Here is a 21,007-nt window from a genome sequence, read left to right on the forward strand (position 1 = left end):
TTAGCTTAAAGCATAACAGACCTACAAAATATGCCTGGAATGAAACCTCCTGGATATTCCCACTAAAAGAGGAGGCAACTAATAAGAAATCTGAATTTTTTAACACTTTTTAAATTTGAAATTTGAATGCTAAAAAGGATATTGAAATTTAATTTAGAGAATAGTGCCTAATAGAGATTTTAAAAAGACAAATCTTATGAGTAAGAACTGTTATGAAATATGGAAATCTTTGACTATGACTTTAAATTTCTCAACCAGTTTCTTGTTTTAGGTAAGCATTTTAAATTCAGTATTGTTTACATAATTTGTTTAGTGTTTTTCTGTCCTTTTAAAAATTTCTCTTTTTGTAAATTATTGAGATACCAATTAATAGGCTTTTATTTTAATGTATAGCCTTAGTTTATTATTATTTCTTTATATTTTCTCATATATGGAGTTATATATATTATTTGTTGATTTCATTTGTTTGATTTTGTGAAATAATAGCATAGTCCTTTTTTCCCCTGATGAACTAAATGAAAATAAAACAGACAACATTGAAGACGACATCCCTTTTTACTGTAGCATTACCAGAGGACTATGAAGTGAATTCTGGAACTACTCAGAGTCCTTACTCGTTTAAATAAAAATTAGATAATACGTGGGCACTTTAATGGAGGTAAAGATTTAAAATACATCTGTTAAAAGTGAGTAGTGTCAAACATACAAATTATAGGGTTCTTAATTGAAGTATTTAAATAATTATGGAGATGAGAATAGCCCATATATTGGGCGAAGAGTCTGACGTGATACAGCAGGTTCTGATCAGAGAATCCTTGGTACAGGATGTTAAGATGTGGAGATTTCTGTAGTTTGCTGCTAACTTAATTGCCTTGACTGTTTCAGGGTATCCATTACTGTCAGCTGAGATAGAAGAAATAGAAGATGCACAAAAACAAGAAGCTGCCCTGCTGACAAAATGGCAAAGGATTATGGGAATTAACTATGAAATAGTGGTAGGTTAGCTGACCTTCTGTAATTTTCTAACTTGTAACTGTATTTGAGCAGGCAGTTCGAGGGAATAATAGAGGCAATCATTAGAGTTCCAGAGAAGAATCAAATGTACAGGCCTTTTTTAGACAACCTAAATATGGTGATCCAGGTAATAAAAAAAATTTAGGTTGGAGAAAGGTATATAGTAACAAAGGAACTGAAATAAATGGGATGGAAGTTTTGAAACTTGCATTTTATCAGTATTTTAATATTTCCAGTAATAGTATGAATAATATAGACACAAGGAAGGATTTTTCTGATTTTTAAACCTATGATTTATAGAAAGAATCAAAATAGAATAAGTTTATTTAAAAATAAAACAAAATTTATCATGACTTATGAACAGAATTGTAAAAGGACTCTTTTCTACTCTTTTCCACTCCTATGTATTTACCTTCCTGAAGAGGTTAATTCTGCATACTTTTTTTCATACCACTTATGCTGTGGTGAATGTTTTATGTTTGTTAATAGCCTGTATATCTAGCATAGCCATTGTGATCTACCATCCCAAAAGGAGGTCTAACAAAATTGTTATAAATTATCAATCTTAAGATACATACCATACCAGCAAATTTCACGGATTTCAAAAGAAAAAATAAAATAGTACGTTAGCTAGAATTTTTCATATTTCTTGTAATATTTATATACCTCTGGACTAGAAGGGAGAAGATACAACAGATGACATATATTAATAACTAGCGTTTATAGCATACTTTGTGCCAAGCAGTAGTGTTCTTAGTATTTCATTTAGTCCTCATGACCATAATCATCTTTTTTTTTGTTTGTTTGTTTTTTTGAGACAAGGTCTCGCTCTGTCACCCAGGCTGGAGTGCAGTGGTGCAGTCATGGCTCACTGCAGCCTTGACCACCAGGGCTCAAACTTTTCTCCTGCCTCAGCCTTCCGAGTAGCTTGGACTACAGGCATGCAGCACCACGCCCAACTGATTTTTGTATTTTTTGTAGAGACTGGGTTTTGCCATGTTGCCCAGGCTGGTCTTGGACTTCTGGACTCCAGCAGTCTGCCTGCCTCAGCCTCCCAAATTGCTGGGATTACAGGCATGCACCACTGCACCTTGCTGTAATCTTTTTTTTTTTTTTAAACATTCATAATGATTAACAGTCAAATATGAATTGAGTAAGTATAGCTGTTACTACCATTTTAAATTGACTTAAGGAAAAATACATTAAGGTCCATCTTAACAGTGGTTAACATGAAACTTCAGAAATTATTTCCATGGAGGGATAGGGTTAATGTGGCAGGTGTGCATAACTGAGACTTCAGTCCTTCGGGTGGTAATTGAATAATGAAGGAGACCCTTTGACTAGCCATTTTGTTGTAGGCATCAGAGCTCAGACTGAACTTTTTTTTTTTTAATTTTACTTTAAGTTCTAGGATACATGTGCAGAATGTGCAGGTTTATTACATAGGTATACATGTGCCATGGTGGTTTGCTGCGCCTATCAACCCATCATCTAGGTTTGAAGGCCTGCATGCATTAGGTATTTATCCTAATGCTCTCCCTCCCCTTGCCCCCACCACCCTACAGGCCCTAGTGTGTGATGTTTCCCTCCCTGTGTCCTTGTGTTCTCATTGTTCAACTCCCACTTATGAGTGAGAACATATGGTGTTTGGTTTTCTGTTCCTGTGTTAGTTTGCTGAGAGTGATGGCTTCTAGCTTCATCCATGTCCCTGCAAAGGACATGAACTAATTCTTTTTTATGGCTGTGTAGTATTCCATGGTGTATATACATTTTCTTTATCCAAAGACTGAACTTTTAACTGCCCTTTGTGCTCAAGCTTTCTTGGTGGCATTCCTAGTAATCTGTCAAGCGCAGAAGTGTACAATAAATGAAAAAGCACTAAGATATTTATGGGCCTTGGCAAGATAAAGGTAATAAGACATAGATCTGACTTCAAATTGTTTGCTATGTAGCGATACAGCATAAATGAAATCATAAGGGAAGCAGTGTAACAGGACTGACTAGTGGACATTATTGTATGGGACATTCTCAGGGTAAGTGATGCCTAAATTGGGTTTTCAAGGGTGAGAAGGATTTCCTCCAGTATTAGATTTCAAAGTCAGGTGATATCGCTTCTGAAACTGACTTCTGCACGTTATCATTAAAATTTGAAAGAGCTCTTTTTAATCAAACTTTTTTTTAGTCCTTTTATCCCTCAGTTTCCTTAACTATAAAATAAAAGGGATAAAGTAGATCATCTTTGGCATACCTTCTGATTTTAATATTATATTTATTGGATTCTGTGTGAAAATGAACAGCTTTCTAATATTCTTCATTATTTAAAAAATTGGAAGTTCATTCTTTGGTTTTAAGGTTTGATCATTTTTAAAGACCATTGTCTCTGGATACAGCATAAACCCAGGAATGTGGTTCTAGGTTCTTTGTTTAGATTCAAACCCTTTTCTGGCTGTGCAACTCTGGTCATGGTACCTTTTCTGAACCTCGTTTTTCTACTTGGGAAACAAGAGAGAAATTGTACCTATTTATGAGAAACAGATGAGACCTATGTAATGGGAGCTTGCGGCTCACTGCTTCCTTTCAGTTTGTAAGTTCATGAAATCAAAAGACACCAGTACTCTTTCAAAGGAAAAGCCCCAAAGCTTTGCAGTTTTACAATATGGTTTTTGAAGCTTTGTGAGAAAGATGACCACTTTTGGGTAAACATAAAACATAAAATGTGTGCATGAGTAGAAATAAAAAGAAAGAATATAAAAATTGTGGTGATCTTTTTTTTTTTTCTTTTCAGGTGGCCCATGTGAGCAAGTTTAGTGAGAACAGTGGATTGGGGATAAGCCTGGAAGCAACAGTGGGACATCATTTTATCAGATCTGTTCTACCAGAGGGTCCTGTTGGACACAGCAGGAAGCTCTTCAGTGGAGACGAGCTATTGGAAGTAAGGAGCTATGCTGTTCCTTCTCCTCCTTAAATAAGACATGGAAAAACTTGCAGGAGGCTTAATGTGGTGAATAAATTCTCATTTTAAATTTCCCCTCCAAAGGGGACTTGAGAGAAATCTACAGATAAAAACAACCCAAAGCAGAAATTTTGTATCTGGGTATCTGTGTGTACATAAACTTTAGAACTAATTCCATGCCATTTTTTATTTAGGTTCAGAAAACTATAAAAACAGTCTTTGAAAATTTTTTTAACATTTATTTAATTTTTAGAATAAGTAACGCATTCACATGTTTAAAATCACAGAGAATACAAAGATAAAGAATGGAAAAGGGTCTCCTTCCTGTCCCAATTCATCCAGTTCTCATCACCCTTCATTAGGTAACTACTAATATATTTGCTTCTTTGTAATCTGCCAGTATTTTTAATGCATAAACAAGAAAGTTTGAATATATTATTTTCCCTCACTTTTTAAAGTACACTAGCATACAATATATGTCATTGTCCAATTTTTTTTTTTACTTTATAATTATACAAAATGTCAAAGTTTTATACTATTCTTCTCCTTGTCCCTTTCATTCTTTGGAAATATTTTTATTGTCTCTTTTTTCCAGACCACTACACTGGCAGATCAAACATAGATGAAAGCTAGTGGTTTTTCTTTGAGTGCTTTAGAAGCTCCAATTCCAACAATACTCTAAACTTGCACATAAATTTAGATAGTATTTCCACAGGTCTCACTATAGTTCTGAGCACAGTAAACTGTGGTAATGACTATAGTAAAATTTATATTTAATAAAAAAATTGTGTTCAAAAGAATGTTCATATTATAAAGTGTTGTTTCTTGGACAATGTATCTTTTTTCACAGGTAAATGGCATAACTTTACTTGGGGAAAATCACCAAGATGTGGTGAATATCTTAAAAGAACTGCCTATAGAAGTGACAATGGTGTGCTGTCGTCGAACTGTGCCACCCACCACCCAATCAGAATTGGATAGCCTGGACTTATGTGATATTGAACTAACAGAAAAGGTATCAGATTTGCATACATGAGGCTAACCTACATATATAATGGAAAGGCTAAATGGCTTAAAAATTTTTAAGCATTTTTCAATTTGGTATTTGATTTACTCACATCGCCCATGGCTTGGAGGATAGAATTTAAAGTCAGACAAATCTGGGTTTGAATCAGACTTGACACTAGCTGTGGGAAATTGGGCAAATCACTTCATCTTTCTGAACCTCAGTTTTCTCCTTGGTAAAATGTAAGTCATGATGCTTGTCTCAAAAAGTTGCCCTGAAGGTTAAATAAGGTTATGTAATCATGTTAGATGTTAATGCATACTATATACTTGTTTAATTTACTTGCAGTATTTCTATGAAGTAGATGCTCATATTCATCTCCATTTGCAGAAGAGAAAACTGAAGTATATAGTGTGTACATAGTACATATGTGGTAAAAAATATTTTTAAATAACCTACCCAACTCTGCCTGGCACACAGTTACCACTTAGTGAATGGCTAAAATATGGATGGACACAGCATTTCTGTGTGGATAGGTCTTACTTGTTTACATACTATCCTTTTAAAATACAATAAATTTGGCCCATAATGATACATGTCAGATAATTCTCTGTGACATTCAGGAACTCACATTTTCCTGTTGGTTTATTGTTTTTCATTCATTCGTATCATGATGTCAAGAAATGGAGCTAATCAGCTTTTCTGAGGATACACAATACATACCTAAAGTTAGGATTAGGACTTTGCATATTATGTGGTCCAGTCAAATCTCATTTAAGGTATATTGAGAGATGATGTTAGGATTTGATTTATAGTATATTGAATGAATCAGTACAATGGAATAATTTGGAAAATTTTGAAGAATAAAATGCATAGTTTAATATTCATATGGGTGATTAGAATAGGGTAGAACAAGAAACATAATTCCAAATTTTATAGCACTCAAAGTCTAGCACCCTATATGTATCCATACATGTTTTTATGTGTATAATGGGATTATTACAATAAACCAAATGGGTGTCATTTGTATCTGTGGTCCTAGGCTGTGCAATAATTGATTAGAAGCAAAGATATTCTACAAACTAGAATTTCATCCTCATAAACACATCTTTCTTTAAGTTATGTTCATACAGATGAACAAAGTTGAATTAACCTATATTAACCTAGTATTTCTGTCTGATGCTTTATAAATGTTACTTCATTTAGTCCTCAGAAAATTCTATGAGATGGGTAACTCTGGGACCCAGTTGATGAACATTGCTCAATGTAATTCAAATTTTAAATATTCAAGCTGCTTCAAGCTGGGGGCAAATCTGATTTCAAATCTTATGTTTTGCCACGGTGTATGTTAATTTGTTAATAAAATAACCATATGCACAAGTCACAGCATTTTAGAACTCTTAATTGTATAGAACTTTTGCATATATTCATTTTCTCTTGTTTTTATTTATCATAAGAATTCCTTTTATTTAATATCAAAATAGCTTTACATTTTTTTCTGACTAGAGATGATTGAAACACTGATGAAAAAAGTGACAGTCACGCACAATCCTGCTGTCAGGATATAACCATTGCATATTTTCATAGACCTTTGAATCATATATTTTTAATGTTTGTTAAAACTTAGGTATTTCTTCCTTTTTAACAACTTTCAGTAATTACTACCTTAATTCCTAAAGGTTTCATGAAAAGCTGTTGCTACTCTTGTTTGAGGATGTTTTGTTTGGACAGATGCTGGGAATATCCCTTTTCTTGTAGTGTTCGTATGTGTGTCAGCTAATGCAATGCCTCTGAAATAAGAGCTGTCTGATATTATCCAGCCTCACGTAGATCTAGGTGAGTTCATCGGGTCATCAGAGACAGAGGATCCAGTGCTGGCGATGACTGATGCGGGTCAGAGTACAGAAGAGGTTCAAGCACCTTTGGCCATGTGGGAGGCTGGCATTCAGCATATAGAGCTGGAGAAAGGGAGCAAAGGACTTGGTTTTAGCATTTTAGATTATCAGGTAAGTATATACTACTTTTAACAATTTTTAAAGGCCTATTGTTGCTATCAAAGAAAAAGCAGATGATGATAGTTTATAACCATCAAAGATGTTTTCTTTTTCTAGTCAGTCTTTCAAAATAGTGATTTATAGGATTCACTGATTATCATAAAGGATTTCTTTTAACATTGAGTTCATTGAGCTATTTTTATTTCATCTCTTGGAATTGGAAGATACATTTTAGGAATATCATAGTGGGTGTTTTTTCGTTATTTGGGAAGTGCTTATGCTATTTGTATTTCCATGTGCTTATTTGATGACTCATATTTTAGTGGTAAGTCATAAAGAAGTAGGTATTTCTTTTGTCTATAACATGAATGCTAATTTATAATCTGATATTCCAATTAATATTTCTGCTGTTCCAATCATTTGACTAAATTTATGAATATACTTAAATTGGTCAAGTTGGCCTTTGTCCCTGCTTGCATTGCATTCTTTGCTAAGGGAGGAGATGGTAAAGCCTGTCTGATAGAGTGCAGCTGTTGTTCCTTACTTACACTAAATCAGAAAGCTACCTTGGATGACTCCAGGAAGTTGTGTTCATAGGGCCTGACTCTGGAGCCTTGTTAAAACATTAAGGTTGCTGTGTGTCTGAAAACACTTCACTACCACATACTTTATGGCCTTGCTCTCTGTTCTTTCATTTCAAAAGGATGGGTCCTACCTTCAGTGCACTTATAACTAGTAGTGAGTTGATGTTCCATACAGTAACACCCTATTTAACAATGCTTTTGTTAATAATTAATATACCCAACATCTGGCCTCCAATAATAGTTATAAAATTTGATAACATCAAAGTTAAAATTATAATTTTAAAGTTATCTGTATAATTTAAGAGGTCTACTCAGGAACATTAGGAAGTGAGGGTGCCATTGTTTAAGGTGACTTCTTCCTAAACCCTCTAAAATGGAGATAGCTTTTGTCTAAATAATTAGAAATTTTGTATGGATTTTTTTTGGCATGAAAATTTTTAAAGGCACTTGAGACAATTACTCATTCGTTACGATTTAGAGTGGACGACCTGTAGAAGAATTTTCTTTGTAAAATGAGCTGACTCTTTCCTTTTGCCTTCTGTCAGGATCCAATTGATCCAGCAAGCACTGTGATTATAATTCGTTCTTTGGTGCCTGGCGGCATTGCTGAAAAGGATGGACGACTTCTTCCTGGTGACCGACTCATGTTTGTAAACGATGTTAACTTGGAAAACAGCAGTCTTGAGGAAGCTGTAGAAGCACTGAAGGGAGCACCATCAGGGACTGTGAGGATAGGAGTTGCTAAGCCTTTACCCGTAAGAATTCAGACTTTATTGCTTCCCTTTATATTTACAAGCAAAATGGTTCATAGGTCTACTTTTCGCTTTAGGTGTTCTCATGATTGAATTGTGACTTTTAGTACTTTTCATCAACGTGATTACTAGCTCCATTCGTGTAAAGATTTAGTTTTGAGTAATATTTTAAAAAAAAAGGAAAGAAAATAGCCAGGAAGTTTATAAATAAACTTCTAACTTATTGGTCTTTGGTTCGCTTTTGACGATTGATTGATTGGTTGATTGATGGAGCCTTGCTCTGTTGCTCAGGCTGGAGTGCAGTGGCGAAATCTCGGTTCACTGCAGTCTCCACCTCCTAGGTTCAAGCGATTCTCCTGCCTCCTGAGACCTCCTGAGTTGCTGGGACTACAGCCACGACCATGCCGGGCTAATTTTTGTATTTTTAGTGGAGACGGAGTTTCACCATGTTGGCCAGGCTGGTCTCGAACTCCTTACCTCAAGTGATCCCCCTACCTCAGCCTCCCAAAGTGCTAGGAATACAGGTGTGAGCCACCACGCCCAGCCTTGACATTTTATATTTGATAATAAGGTCATGATTAATGCAAAATCAAATATTTTCAAGTGAATATGGCTTACAATATCTATACCAATGTAGTGGGGTATTAAAAAAATTAATAGCATTAACTAACAATAAAATCTTTAATCACAGTGGGATAAAGTAGAATCTCTGTCAGAGTGGCTTCAAGTTGCTGAATTCAGTTGACTTCAACACATTTGCTGTCTAATTACTGCAGAGCAGGAAATTAAACTTTCCAAAATGGGTTCATCAGTTTGTGGCTCTCCTGGCAGGGAATAGCTCCCAAATCATAAATTACTGTAATAATAGAAACAACTTTATGAATCCGTGCTACATAAAGCAGTATGTTATATTAAATGTAGTGATTGCAACATGGCACTTATCATTGTATTGCAGTTAAATATTAGAGATGTTCTCAATATTTGTCGGTTTTTTCCAGTACGTGAATATCGTTTGAAGTGAAAAGGCAGATACACGTTTTCTTAAGAAAATGCAAACACATAAATATAATTTCATAAGTAGCAATATGGGTTTGTTGATTTTTGTGAAAGAATTTGTTAAAACAGTAAGCTTTGTTAATGTATTTTAAGTGCCAAAGTTTTGTGCACCACTTTTTAGTCCACAAAGAATTTCAGTAGCCTATTAAAATATATTTATGAAAAAAGAAAGAGAAGGAGGAGGGCAGGATGATTGAAGAATATGTTAATCCAATCTGAAATCGAACCAGGCTTGTAAAAATTATGACAAAAGAGCACTATGGATGGGAATGTAAGAATAAAGATAGGCTATCAGGGACTCTACCTATTTATTAAGATTGGATTATGCATTTGGTTCTGGTCTTTCTGTTGGACAGAGAGAAATGGCAAACATGACTCAATATACCTTTTATTTTTACTGTCCTTAAGATGAAACCATACCAGTTATTCAGAAGCAGTCTTTTTTTTTTTTCTGTATAGTTCCAAAATAAATTTCTTTTATGACGGTATTTGATATTTTAAATTCAGTATGCCTTGAAGCATATGATAAATACCTCTACTTCCCAAAGTGAGGCTTAATAAATACTAAACTCACATATATGGGCAAAGAAGAAAAACAGTTTTTTTCCCCTATAATGCTTCTTCTGTATGTTTTGCTGATGCCAGGTGATGTAGGCAGGCTGATTGTCTAAATATTTTAGCCCATTTCATCTGAGAGTGGAATAAATATGTTAGCTTTTCTGTCAGTGTGACCAATTTTGTGATATGATATCTCTAAACTGCAAGTTAAGCAGACTGTGGATATGTAGAGATTTGGTTTTTGTTTCGTTTTGTTTTATAAGCCATGCTAAATTGAATTCCCGTAGAGTTCACTAACATTCCTTTTCAAGTAAATTGGATTCTTTACAATAATATTCTTGTAAGGGATGACAGAAGTTGATATTTCTTTTTAATATTTTGTTTTTCTGCAACTTCTTTTATTAATACCTAAAAGTTGCTTCATTTCTATATTAGGAAGTCATTGTTTGACCAGAATATTTTGCAGATAAAAATAACCGGAAGATTATTAGAATATTAAAAAAATAATTCATTAAAAAAATCTTATAAGAAGAATGAAAAATTAGTAGAAAGGGATTCTCATCCAACAGGTGATTTTTATATTAAATAATCCTCATTGTGTCTTATCAAATGAATGTCAAATATGAATATCAGATTGCATACTTACCATTCTATGTTGAAGTCATATCGTTTGAAAACTTTCCAATTTCTTTCTCTTCTCGCCCCCCTCACTTTTCCTACCTTTACTCTTCTTTTCCATTTTCTTTCTTCTTTGCTGTTCTCTCTCTTTTCCATGAATACCATTTTTTCCCTGCAGCTTTCACCAGAAGAAGGTTATGTTTCTGCTAAGGAGGATTCCTTTCTCTACCCACCACACTCCTGTGAGGAAGAAGGGCTGGCTGACAGACCCCTCTTCAGGGCTGACTTGGCTCTGGTTAGTGGCTATGACTTATCAAGCTTTCTTTCAGAAACCTGATGTGTCTTACTTTGACTTTCAAAATATTCTGAAGAAGTCTGTTATATTCTTTGTTCATTATTATATTTGGAAAGATAAACATGTTTTCTCCAACTTAGTTCTCACAATTGAAAATGGGAAGAAAAACCATAATAAATATGAAAAACATTTGTGAGGAAAACTTAATTAACATTGCATTGTAGCAGTATGTAGAATTAATCTTTGTGCCATATCTAAAGTTTGTGGAGCATTTGTTTGCTCCAATTTCACGCTTAGATATCTCTAGGCATTCTTTAACTGTGCTCAATATTCAGTCACAAATCACTGTTTTGGCTGTATTTAGTGAGGTAATAGGTATCTTTTTTCCATTAGATATTAATAGTGTGAAAATCATATAAATTGGTTCAGTTATTAAGAACACCACAGTTTTATGGAAAGGTAAACCCCACGTTTTCTATAAATACATATATGTAAGTATACTGATTTACCAGAAAAATTATAAATAAAAATTTTATTTCTGTTTGATGTTTAAAATAGTATCCATTGGAATAAAAGTATTTGGAGCCACTCTGCCCTTAAGAAACTTTTTTCTGGTAGAGGGTACAATGCTATATCAGTAACTAAAGGATAAAACTAAATACCAGGCATAAATATACATATGACATTTACTCAATATAAATACAACAAATTGTACATCCTGTTCACATTACCCCTACTATTAGAGCTAGGTTCCTTACTCAACGTTTTTTGTGGGGCAAACATTGTGCACTGTTGCTAAAAAGGAATATACTTGCTTTTTAAATACTTGTTTGAGTTTCATTAGACTGGAGAAAGGTTTAAAACCTGTTAAATTCTTCATTATGTGTTTATAACTGCGCACATCTTGCTTTAAAACAGAGTGAATTATTTCTTTGACTATATATACATTTTGCTGATTGTAATTTTGGGGGAGACAATTCCTTTTGCTAATATTTTTAAATTGCAAGCTCTTGAAATAGCCATTTGAAAAGTTTTGGTATATGTTATAATAAATGCAATAATTTCACACTGTAATACTTAACATACCAGGTGACTTATGGCCCTGCTCTCCATGGATATTATGTTAGCACTTCAAAACTAGATAGCTTAGTATATACAACGAATTACATACAGTACTGTGGTGTAAATAGTACCCAGCCATAGCAAATACTTATTGAAATGTCGCAGGGTACAAATACTATATATGATTATTTCTAAAGTACCCGACGAAATAGCATTCTCTCTAGCCTTTACATGGCTTCCTTGAACCTCCTTAAATGGATACCAATCAAAAGGAAGATTAGTTCCACTTTTATGTGAGCTTGGCATCTTATAATAGTAATATGCGTCCTGAGTCTTCTCCTTAGCCAGCTAAGTAATCTTGGACTGGTCACTCAATTTCTTTGAGTCTTAGTGTTTTATCTCTACAGTAAATAAATGAATTGATTGTTAATATCTCTCCTAAGATCCTAAGATATCAGCAATATACATACAAATTATATTGAGGTATTCTTTCATTAATGTTACTTAAATATGTATTGTAATCTATGACACAAGGCTTAGTTAATACTGTCTATCTAGATTGTTGTATGTTATGTATATTTGTAAGGGTAAACCTCTACATAGTGACTCACTAGTGAATTTGAACATGTATTTAAAATATATTATTAGGCCTATGAAGTATATTTGAAGAGAAAATCACTTCAAAATGGCCCACAGGTATTTTTAATAGTTTTTTGTAAGAATGTGACCTGATATAATATTATAATTCTTCTAACTTCTCCTGGGTAAGCAGTAAGTTGAAATTACAAAAAAAAAAAATAGAACATATGGAATTTTGCCAAGATAGACAGAAAATGCTGGTAATATCAGAGAAAGGTAGTATATATGTCAGTTCTGCCTATTCTCAGGTATGACTTTGAGTGAATTGCAAAAAGAACTTCAAGCTCATCATAATTTAAATATTAATCTTCGTTCTGTGACAGAAGACAGCAATAGGATTATTAGAGAATATGTAGTGAAATTCTCTATCTCACTCTTTATGAGTTTTCTAACAAGTTTATAACTTAAAGCTTCACCATAACCAGATCATAATTAGGCCCCTTGTTTGTTAGTATAATTTTAGCATGAAATCACAGATTTTCTTTTTGGTTTCTGCAACTTGAATGGTTTTAAAATCTAGTTCAAGATAATTTAAACAAAATATATAGTTTTAGTGTGGCTTACAAATATATAATTGCCTAGCTGCCTCATTGAATAACAGTTTATTTTAGTTGACTAGGAAAAATTATGACACAATTTTATTATAAAATTGTAAGAGTTGGGCATGGGAACTGTAAGAAAGTAAATATTTTTCTTAACTATGGAACTGTTTAAACTTAGACTTCATCCAGGCTCTTTGTTAATTGTTGCCTTTAGCCCTTTCATTGATGAAATAAAATAACCTTGTATGCCAGCACTTTCTGCTGTATGTGGGCTATTTATCCTTGTTCTGCTGCATTAGCAGTGTCTGATTAGGGTTAAGAGGGCATATAGAAAATACAATAGATAAAAGAATGATACCAGTTTGCCTTTTAGTCTCAAGTGGAGATTGTTTGTCGTATATGTAATAGAACAGAATTCCCAACTGATATTATTGTTTTGTTTCTAGGTGGACACAAATGATGCTGACTTAGTAGATGAATCCACATTTGAGTCTCCATACTCTCCTGAAAATGACAGCATCTACTCTACTCAAGCCTCTATTTTATCTCTTCATGGCAGTTCTTGTGGTGATGGCCTGAACTATGGTTCTTCCCTTCCATCATCTCCTCCTAAGGTACAAAGGAAAAGCCAATTTTTCTTTTATAGGAAAGTCTTGTGTGTAATTTTCCAGAGGTCAGTCCTTATGGGGAGTTGCGGGAATAACATATTGGAGACATTATGTTTCTCCAGTTGTGGATTCATTATTGGATTAAAGTACAATTTCATTTAGCTAACGTTGGTTGGATAGCTTTCAGATTACTAGAAACTATTTAAATTTAGTGTCTGAGAATGATAGATACAGAGGCTCAAAGCTTTGATTAGGGTTTGCATGTCAGAAAGAAAAATTTAGCATCATATATTTCTCAAGTTGTGTTTTTAGCAGTGTCTACTTTGGAAAAATTACAAGAATAACTTTATTTTCTTAATGGTTTTAAAACTGACTTCTATGCAAAGTTGGATAGTAAAATATTTCTTGCATTAATTTAACATTTACTAGCTAAGTTAAACTTAATGCTGTCATATGTTTTTATACAAAATGATGCCAAAGAATACTTTACATAAAAAATCACAGTGAATGGTAAATTATGTTTATGTCACTGGATGTGAACGAAGAATTTAGTCACTATTTGACATATCTGTGCCATTTATATTTTGGAAATAGATTGTTGGCATAAATGCCCCAACTCTATTCATTTTCTTGGTGACATACTCTATAATGTTCAATAAGTAATACTTTAAAATGTATCCAATGTTTTGGGTGTGGAATGGTATCTTACTATTTTAATTTGGATTTCCTGATTACTAATGAGAATGAATGCTTTTTTTCATAATATTGGCCATTTGTTTTTCACTTTTCATCAAAGATCTCTTCATATCTTTTGGCCATTTTGTATTGGGTTGCTCATTTTTCTTTTGATTCTTTGCAGTTGTTTTTTGGAAATTGATATGCAAAGCAATTCAACATATATTTTTAATGAATATCTATGTACATGTGTGTAGTAAAATCTAAAAATGTGTTGGCAGGATACTTCTCAACTTCAAAAAAGAAGTTATCCTTGGAGAAAAAAGGAAGTATGGGAATTTAGCTATGTGTCTAATACATTATAACATATTATGAAGAAAGAGAGATTGATGAAAATATGACAGAATGTTTATATCTATTAAATCATGGCAAAGAGTTCATATATGAATATATTTTCTTTATTTTTCTATATTGGAAATATACCATAAACATACATTTAAAATTAAGTTGAAAAGACTGGACAATTTTTTTAAATATACGAAATATGTATTTTCTGCATAAATTGAATTCAGTGGGAAGGGGTATTTATGAATAAGTTGGAAAGTAGAATTTCCGTAGGTCTAGCACTGTTTTCCTCCTTTCCTGATTAACAGGTTTTTTGGCCAGAACATTTTCAAAGCATTTTCTTTTATGTTCAAGGTGCACCTGTTATCCTTGCAAATGATGCTGGGCAGTCTCCTTGAAATGGTTTGCAGGGTATAATCTTGAGTGGAGCAGCTGCTCCTCTCTCACCACACCTGAGACTGTCTGTCTGGCTGTGTCCTGTCTGGAATGTGTTCTGGAATGTGTTCAGTCTTTACTGGCCTCAGGGCTGGAAGCTGAGTTCATCTCCTGATGGAATCTCCTAATCCACAGCATAGCACACGTCTTCTTGCCAGTGGACAGATTGCATTGTTTAACTTAGTAATTGTTACTTAAAGGGATTACACAATCTGCATACTGAGAAGCATATATTTTACAGGGCAAATGCTGGCTGTATGCAGCACAACATATTGGCTTACCGAAGTCTGTTTGCCTCCTTTTTTATTTATTTATTTTTTTTCCCCAAGCAGTTTACTCTTTTGTTGAAGCAAATTTTGGCAAGCTCGTTTATCAACTGAAATACTTAAACTACAAAACAACAAAGAAGACATTAATGAGGGTGTTTTAAAACACATTGTGAAACTCCTGTGTGCTTTTAGTTTTCTTAAAAAGTAGGACTGTTCCTGCATCGTGGTAAAATCTCTGCAACATTTTATATTTTTGGTGACAACTTTCTAATACCTAGACTTTTACTAAAAATTTTTATGTAAATAAAATAAATATATAATGTGTCCTTCCTGTTTCTTTGCAACAAGTTTATATTAAAAAGACACAATGGTGATTTGTTATGGAATTTACAATTGACAATTTTTCTTAAAAGTGAGCGTACTTAAAGGCTTTTTAATTTATAAAGTAATACCGTATAGTATATGATTTTTAAGAAAAACAAAGATGCCTCTATCTTGATTTGAAAGAAGGATTAAAATAGAATGTGAGGATCTCAGCGATTCCTTAGATTTTTGACTTTGCTAACTATGTGATTATCTTGTAGCCTTAAATGGCAACAGGGTATGAACAAATAATTTTACCTGTCTCTTCCCCTTGATGAATGGTCTTTTGGCCTTCGTCAGGTATACTACCAGAAGTGATCAGTGCTAATCACCTACAGCACAGACTCTTCATAGAGGGAGGCCTCGCTCTTCAGGGCAGCCTAAACACCAAAGGGCTGTAGCCATATGTTGGGGCTCTTCCTCACAAAATTATCTAATTTGGGGGTCCATTCTGCTTTACTTTTTTAAGAGTATGTATTTGCTTAATTTGATTACTTACCATGTAAAGATTTACGGGAAATAACCATTACTCAAGAACCTGAAAAATATACCTGCCTCTATGGCATTTGGCTTAATAGAGGCAGGTCATTGAAATACGGATTTTAAGAGCAACATGGCTCTAGCCGTGTTTTTCCTTTCTTATTATTTTATGTTTGATTTCTTTGGTTAATCATTTTACTCCTTTTCCCTTGTTACCTCCAAAGATATGACAAAATGCAGAAATAATTGGTTTTTAAATTTGCAGACTTTTGTTTAAAATTTTAACATGGTTTTTAGAACTTTTTTTTTCCTATTTTGATTTAAAAATACAATGGATAAAGATTTAATATCTATTCAGGTTTCCCCTTCTACTCCTTATTCACACCTCTACACCCTGCCCTCCCATGTACACTCATACTCTTACTCTCTCCGGTGATGATATTGTTACCAATGTGGTGTCTATCCTTCGTTCTTGAATATCAGTTCTGCCAGGAATTACTTTTTATTCTAATGCAGGTTGAACTTGATGTTTATCAAGATAGGAACCCTTTTGCACCTTGTACGTCAACTCAACTAATGGATTTAACGATAATTTTTAGTAGTCTGAACATTCTTACAAATTATTACTTAGTGTCATTGTCTAGCATAAAATATTATTGCCTTCATATCCATGTTTAGAATGTTGATACTATTTCTTATTTTTTTTTGCAGATGGGGTTAGAATAAAAAACTAAATCACTCTAATCAAAATGATGAGTGACTGTGAGAGTCTTAGTGACAAAATTGCAGGCTTTCCAAGGTGTAAAAGATGTTGCCTTTTTCCTTAGTAGGATCAGTGTCAAAACAATAAAGGAAGTGTACCTTATCTCAAAGAGTGGGAGAAGGACAGTTGGAGCAGCTGTGGTTGCAATCTATTTTTTAAATGTATAATAAGGATTCTCTGGTAGACTGCTTATTGAAGAAAAGCAGGTTATGGCTATTAAATGCTCATGTATTTAGTTAGTTTTTGTAAATATATTATCTGGGTAAATAATATGCCCAACTCCAACCTTAATTTATGCATCGCGCTTAAGAAATAGAACTTTTAAAAAGTACGTTTGACATTTTAATATAACCTTTTTAAATTTTTTACTGAGGACAAGAATATATCAAGTGAAGTCACATATTAATATAGACTTTTGAAAGACTTCACTTTAGATATCAAGTTGCACTGGGAAATTGTGGTTATTTTTGTACATCTTATGAGGGAAGAACTGTTTTTCTTTTAGATCCACAAGACTTTTAAAAATAAAACTGAGTTGGTTGTTGAGCAACCAGAAACGTTTCTGAAGTGGGCGTATGTTGTCTACTGTGTTGATTAGCTCTTTCTTTTCTGTGTGTCTGTGTTAACTCCTTCATGAATAATGCATGGGACTGTTATACCATTTACAGTACACCCCAGCTAACAAGGGCGACTTGACCTCTTTTGCTAATGAAAAGCAATTTTGATTGTTATCTTTGAGGCATGGGGGAGATGATTTACTAATTATTATAATCAATTTAGTAATATGGAAGCTAACCAGTTCTGTAGTAAGTACATTATTATTTTTCCTAAGAATAAAATTATCAAAGTTGGATGAGGGAGCCAACAGGTTATTGTTTAGATCCTGGGCTTGTGGAGGATGATACCTTCCTGTCATTTGTTTCTGAAGATACTACAGATGTTAATTGCTTATATGATATTTCCACTTGCCTCAATTCTTTGTACTAGGAATATCTGATAATTCTAGAGAGATAATAAGTTGCATTCAAGGAAAGGAGTGTAATAAATTGTGTTGGAGCAATTAATTACCCGTTTAGAAAAAAGTGACAGACCCATATCTCACACCATACCCTGAAATAAATCAAGATGGTTAAAATCTAAAAGAAAGCATTTATAAAAGAGGAAAAATACTAGAAAGCATTTCATTTACTTTTTGTGGAAGGACTTATTAAGTAATATATAAAACGCAAAAGCACAAAAGAATGACAAATTTGGTTGCAGAAATAATTTAACTTCTGCACGACAAAATATTACCTGTACAAACTAAAAGACAAGTGACAGACTGGGAGAATATTTGCAGTGTATATCATAAAGACTTTATATTCAGACTGTGCCAATGACAAGAAGAATGTCTATTCTTCACCATAAATACCTGTAAATGCCTATTAAGATAGTTTTCTCTTGGAGGCTCCTGTGAATCCAGATCAATTAATGTCATACGCTTTATGCTCTTGATCTCTTCATAAATGGGAACTTTAAAGTGATTAGAACTGAATTGCATTTTAAGTGAAATTTGAAATTATGAGTTATTTGCTTCTATATGTAATTTGAACTCAGAGAAAAATCGGATAAAGAATATGAAGAGAGTGTTAACAGAAGAAATACAAATGGCTTATCCTTGATAATTGTCAGGAACACACATAGTAATACACTAATATTTCTTACAAATCAGATTGCCAAACTAATCTAGGGCTGGCAAGATTCACTAACAGGTATTCCCATATTTTCCTTCTGTAAGAGAAAATTGGAACACAAGTTAGCAGTATGTACCAAATTTTTTTTTTTTTTTTTTTTGAGATGCAGTCTCGCTCTGTTACCCAGGCTGGAGTGCAGTGGCACAATCTGGGCTAACTGCAAGCTCTGCCTCCTGGATTCACGCCGTTCTCCTGCCTCAGCCTCCTGAGTAGCTGGGACTACAGGCGCCAGCCACCACGCCCAGCTAATTTTTTTGTATTTTTAGTGGCTCACGCCTGTAATCCCAACACTTTGGGAGGCCGAGGCAGGCGAATCACGAGGTCAGGAGATGAAGACCATCACGATGAGACCCCGTCTCTACTAAAAATATGTACCAACATTTTAAGTGTGCATATCATTTGACCAACCATTGAAATTCTAGTGGTTCATAGTGAATATATCTTCACACATATGGACAAAGATGTAGAATATAAATAACAGCAGTAGCTAACAATTATTGGGCATTTTCTATTAAGTCAGGCCTGTTTTTAGTACTTTGTGGATATGAATACTCTCTGTCCTCCCAACAGTCCTGTATTAGTTTCTATTAATTTCCCCAATTAGGCATAGTGTTTAAGTAACTTGTCCAAGCTCTAACATTTAATTAGTGTTGAGCCAGGATTTGAACTCAGGCATCCTGGTTCACAGTCTACACACCACTGTCTTTCATACTTAGGAATAACTTACAGCCATAAGAAAATTGAAGTTGACTTGTTTTTAAACTGACATGGAAATTTCTCACATCAAGATGAAAAGATACTGCAAAAAAAGTAAAAGTGCTATTTATTGTATGGCTGTGTTTAGTTTTTAAAAATATATATGTATATCTGCTTGTATGTGTGAGTGTGTGCATGTGTCCTTATATGTATATATTATGCAAATGTATTAAAAATTTGATGGATAAACACCTAACTGATGCCAGCCATTTTTACTGGGGAAGCGAATGGAAGTAGAAGCCATAGCGAAGACTCTTCATATTGTATTCTATATGCATACACAGTATATGTCTGTATCTTGAATCCTTTATGCAATAGTATGTTCATATACTACTTTTATACATTGAAACTATCAATGAAAGAATTGAAGGGAAAACTGAGATGTTTATTCAACAGCAGTTCATGAAGCAACTGCTTTCCCAAAGCACTCAAGTGATACAATATATCTGTTGTAAGTAGATATACATATTTATATAGAACTCTACAATTTTAGAGTTTCAGAGGATTGTAGAAATTATATAAAGTGAGGTTCTGTGATATACAAATTGTTAATAACAGAGCCTGGATTTAGAGCCTACCTTTTATGACAACCCATCTTACTATTCCTTCTGTTATATCTTACAGAATATTTATGCAAATTTTTCCTACGATAATTTGAATTGTAAAACTTTCTATTCTTCTCCATAAGTACTTATAAATGCCTATCAAAATAATTTTCTCTTGGAGGCCCTTGTGAGTCCAAATCAATTAATGTCATACTTTTTATGTCCTTGAGCTCAAAATAATTAGGAACTTCAGCCTGATGGGAAACAAACTACACTTTAAGTGAGATTTGGAAGTGTGCTACTTGCTCTTCTATGTAATTTGAACTCTGAATAATTTTATTTGTAAATAGAACATAGTATATCTAAATGATCTTATGTACAGTATCTTGTACAAGTATAACTCAGTAGAAAGTGAGATGTATGACTTTCAGGAAATGTATTTAAAAGCATTTATGAAAATAAAGATATGCAGAAAATCTGCTAAGTGAGGAATTGTGTTTGTTAATGCTTTTTGAGTAATAAATAATTGTTATGTTTTACATTTCACTAAATAGTTGTTCATTAAGAAGTGATGTTATATATTGATGTAATTCTGGTCACATTTTTCATGTTTTGTTGTTGTTGTTTTTTAACTACCAGGATGTTATTGAAAATTCTTGTGATCCAGTACTTGATCTGCATATGTCTCTGGAGGAACTATATACCCAGAATCTCCTGCAAAGACAAGATGAGAATACACCTTCGGTGGACATAAGTATGGGGCCTGCTTCTGGCTTTACTATAAATGACTACACACCTGCAAATGCTATTGAACAACAATATGAATGTGAAAACACAATAGTGTGGACTGAATCTCATTTACCAAGTGAAGTTATATCAAGTGCAGAACTTCCTTCTGTGCTACCCGATTCAGCTGGAAAGGTAGTATTTTAAAGATATGGTTTGTGTTTTATGATGAGATA

The 21,007-nt window shown here is 33.6% G+C and overlaps 1 protein-coding gene across 50 annotated transcripts in view; it reads left to right on the top strand.

Moving 5' to 3' along the window:
* The window catches only part of MPDZ (multiple PDZ domain crumbs cell polarity complex component), a 174,189-nt gene that overhangs the window by 82,435 nt on the left and 70,747 nt on the right, over nucleotides 1–21,007 (top strand). For all 50 annotated transcript variants that reach the window (XM_063696393.1, XM_031014566.3, XM_055351025.2 and 47 more), the window contains 8 exons: nucleotides 886–995; nucleotides 3,800–3,946; nucleotides 4,818–4,982; nucleotides 6,794–6,979; nucleotides 8,097–8,306; nucleotides 10,714–10,830; nucleotides 13,520–13,687; nucleotides 20,685–20,966. In XM_063696393.1, the coding sequence (XP_063552463.1) occupies nucleotides 886–995; nucleotides 3,800–3,946; nucleotides 4,818–4,982; nucleotides 6,794–6,979; nucleotides 8,097–8,306; nucleotides 10,714–10,830; nucleotides 13,520–13,687; nucleotides 20,685–20,966 (1,385 nt within the window). The remainder of the gene's footprint in view (nucleotides 1–885; nucleotides 996–3,799; nucleotides 3,947–4,817; nucleotides 4,983–6,793; nucleotides 6,980–8,096; nucleotides 8,307–10,713; nucleotides 10,831–13,519; nucleotides 13,688–20,684; nucleotides 20,967–21,007) is intronic.

This window comes from Gorilla gorilla, chromosome 13 (genome assembly GCF_029281585.2).
Source record: "Gorilla gorilla gorilla isolate KB3781 chromosome 13, NHGRI_mGorGor1-v2.1_pri, whole genome shotgun sequence".
NCBI classification, from domain to species: domain Eukaryota; kingdom Metazoa; phylum Chordata; class Mammalia; order Primates; family Hominidae; genus Gorilla; species Gorilla gorilla.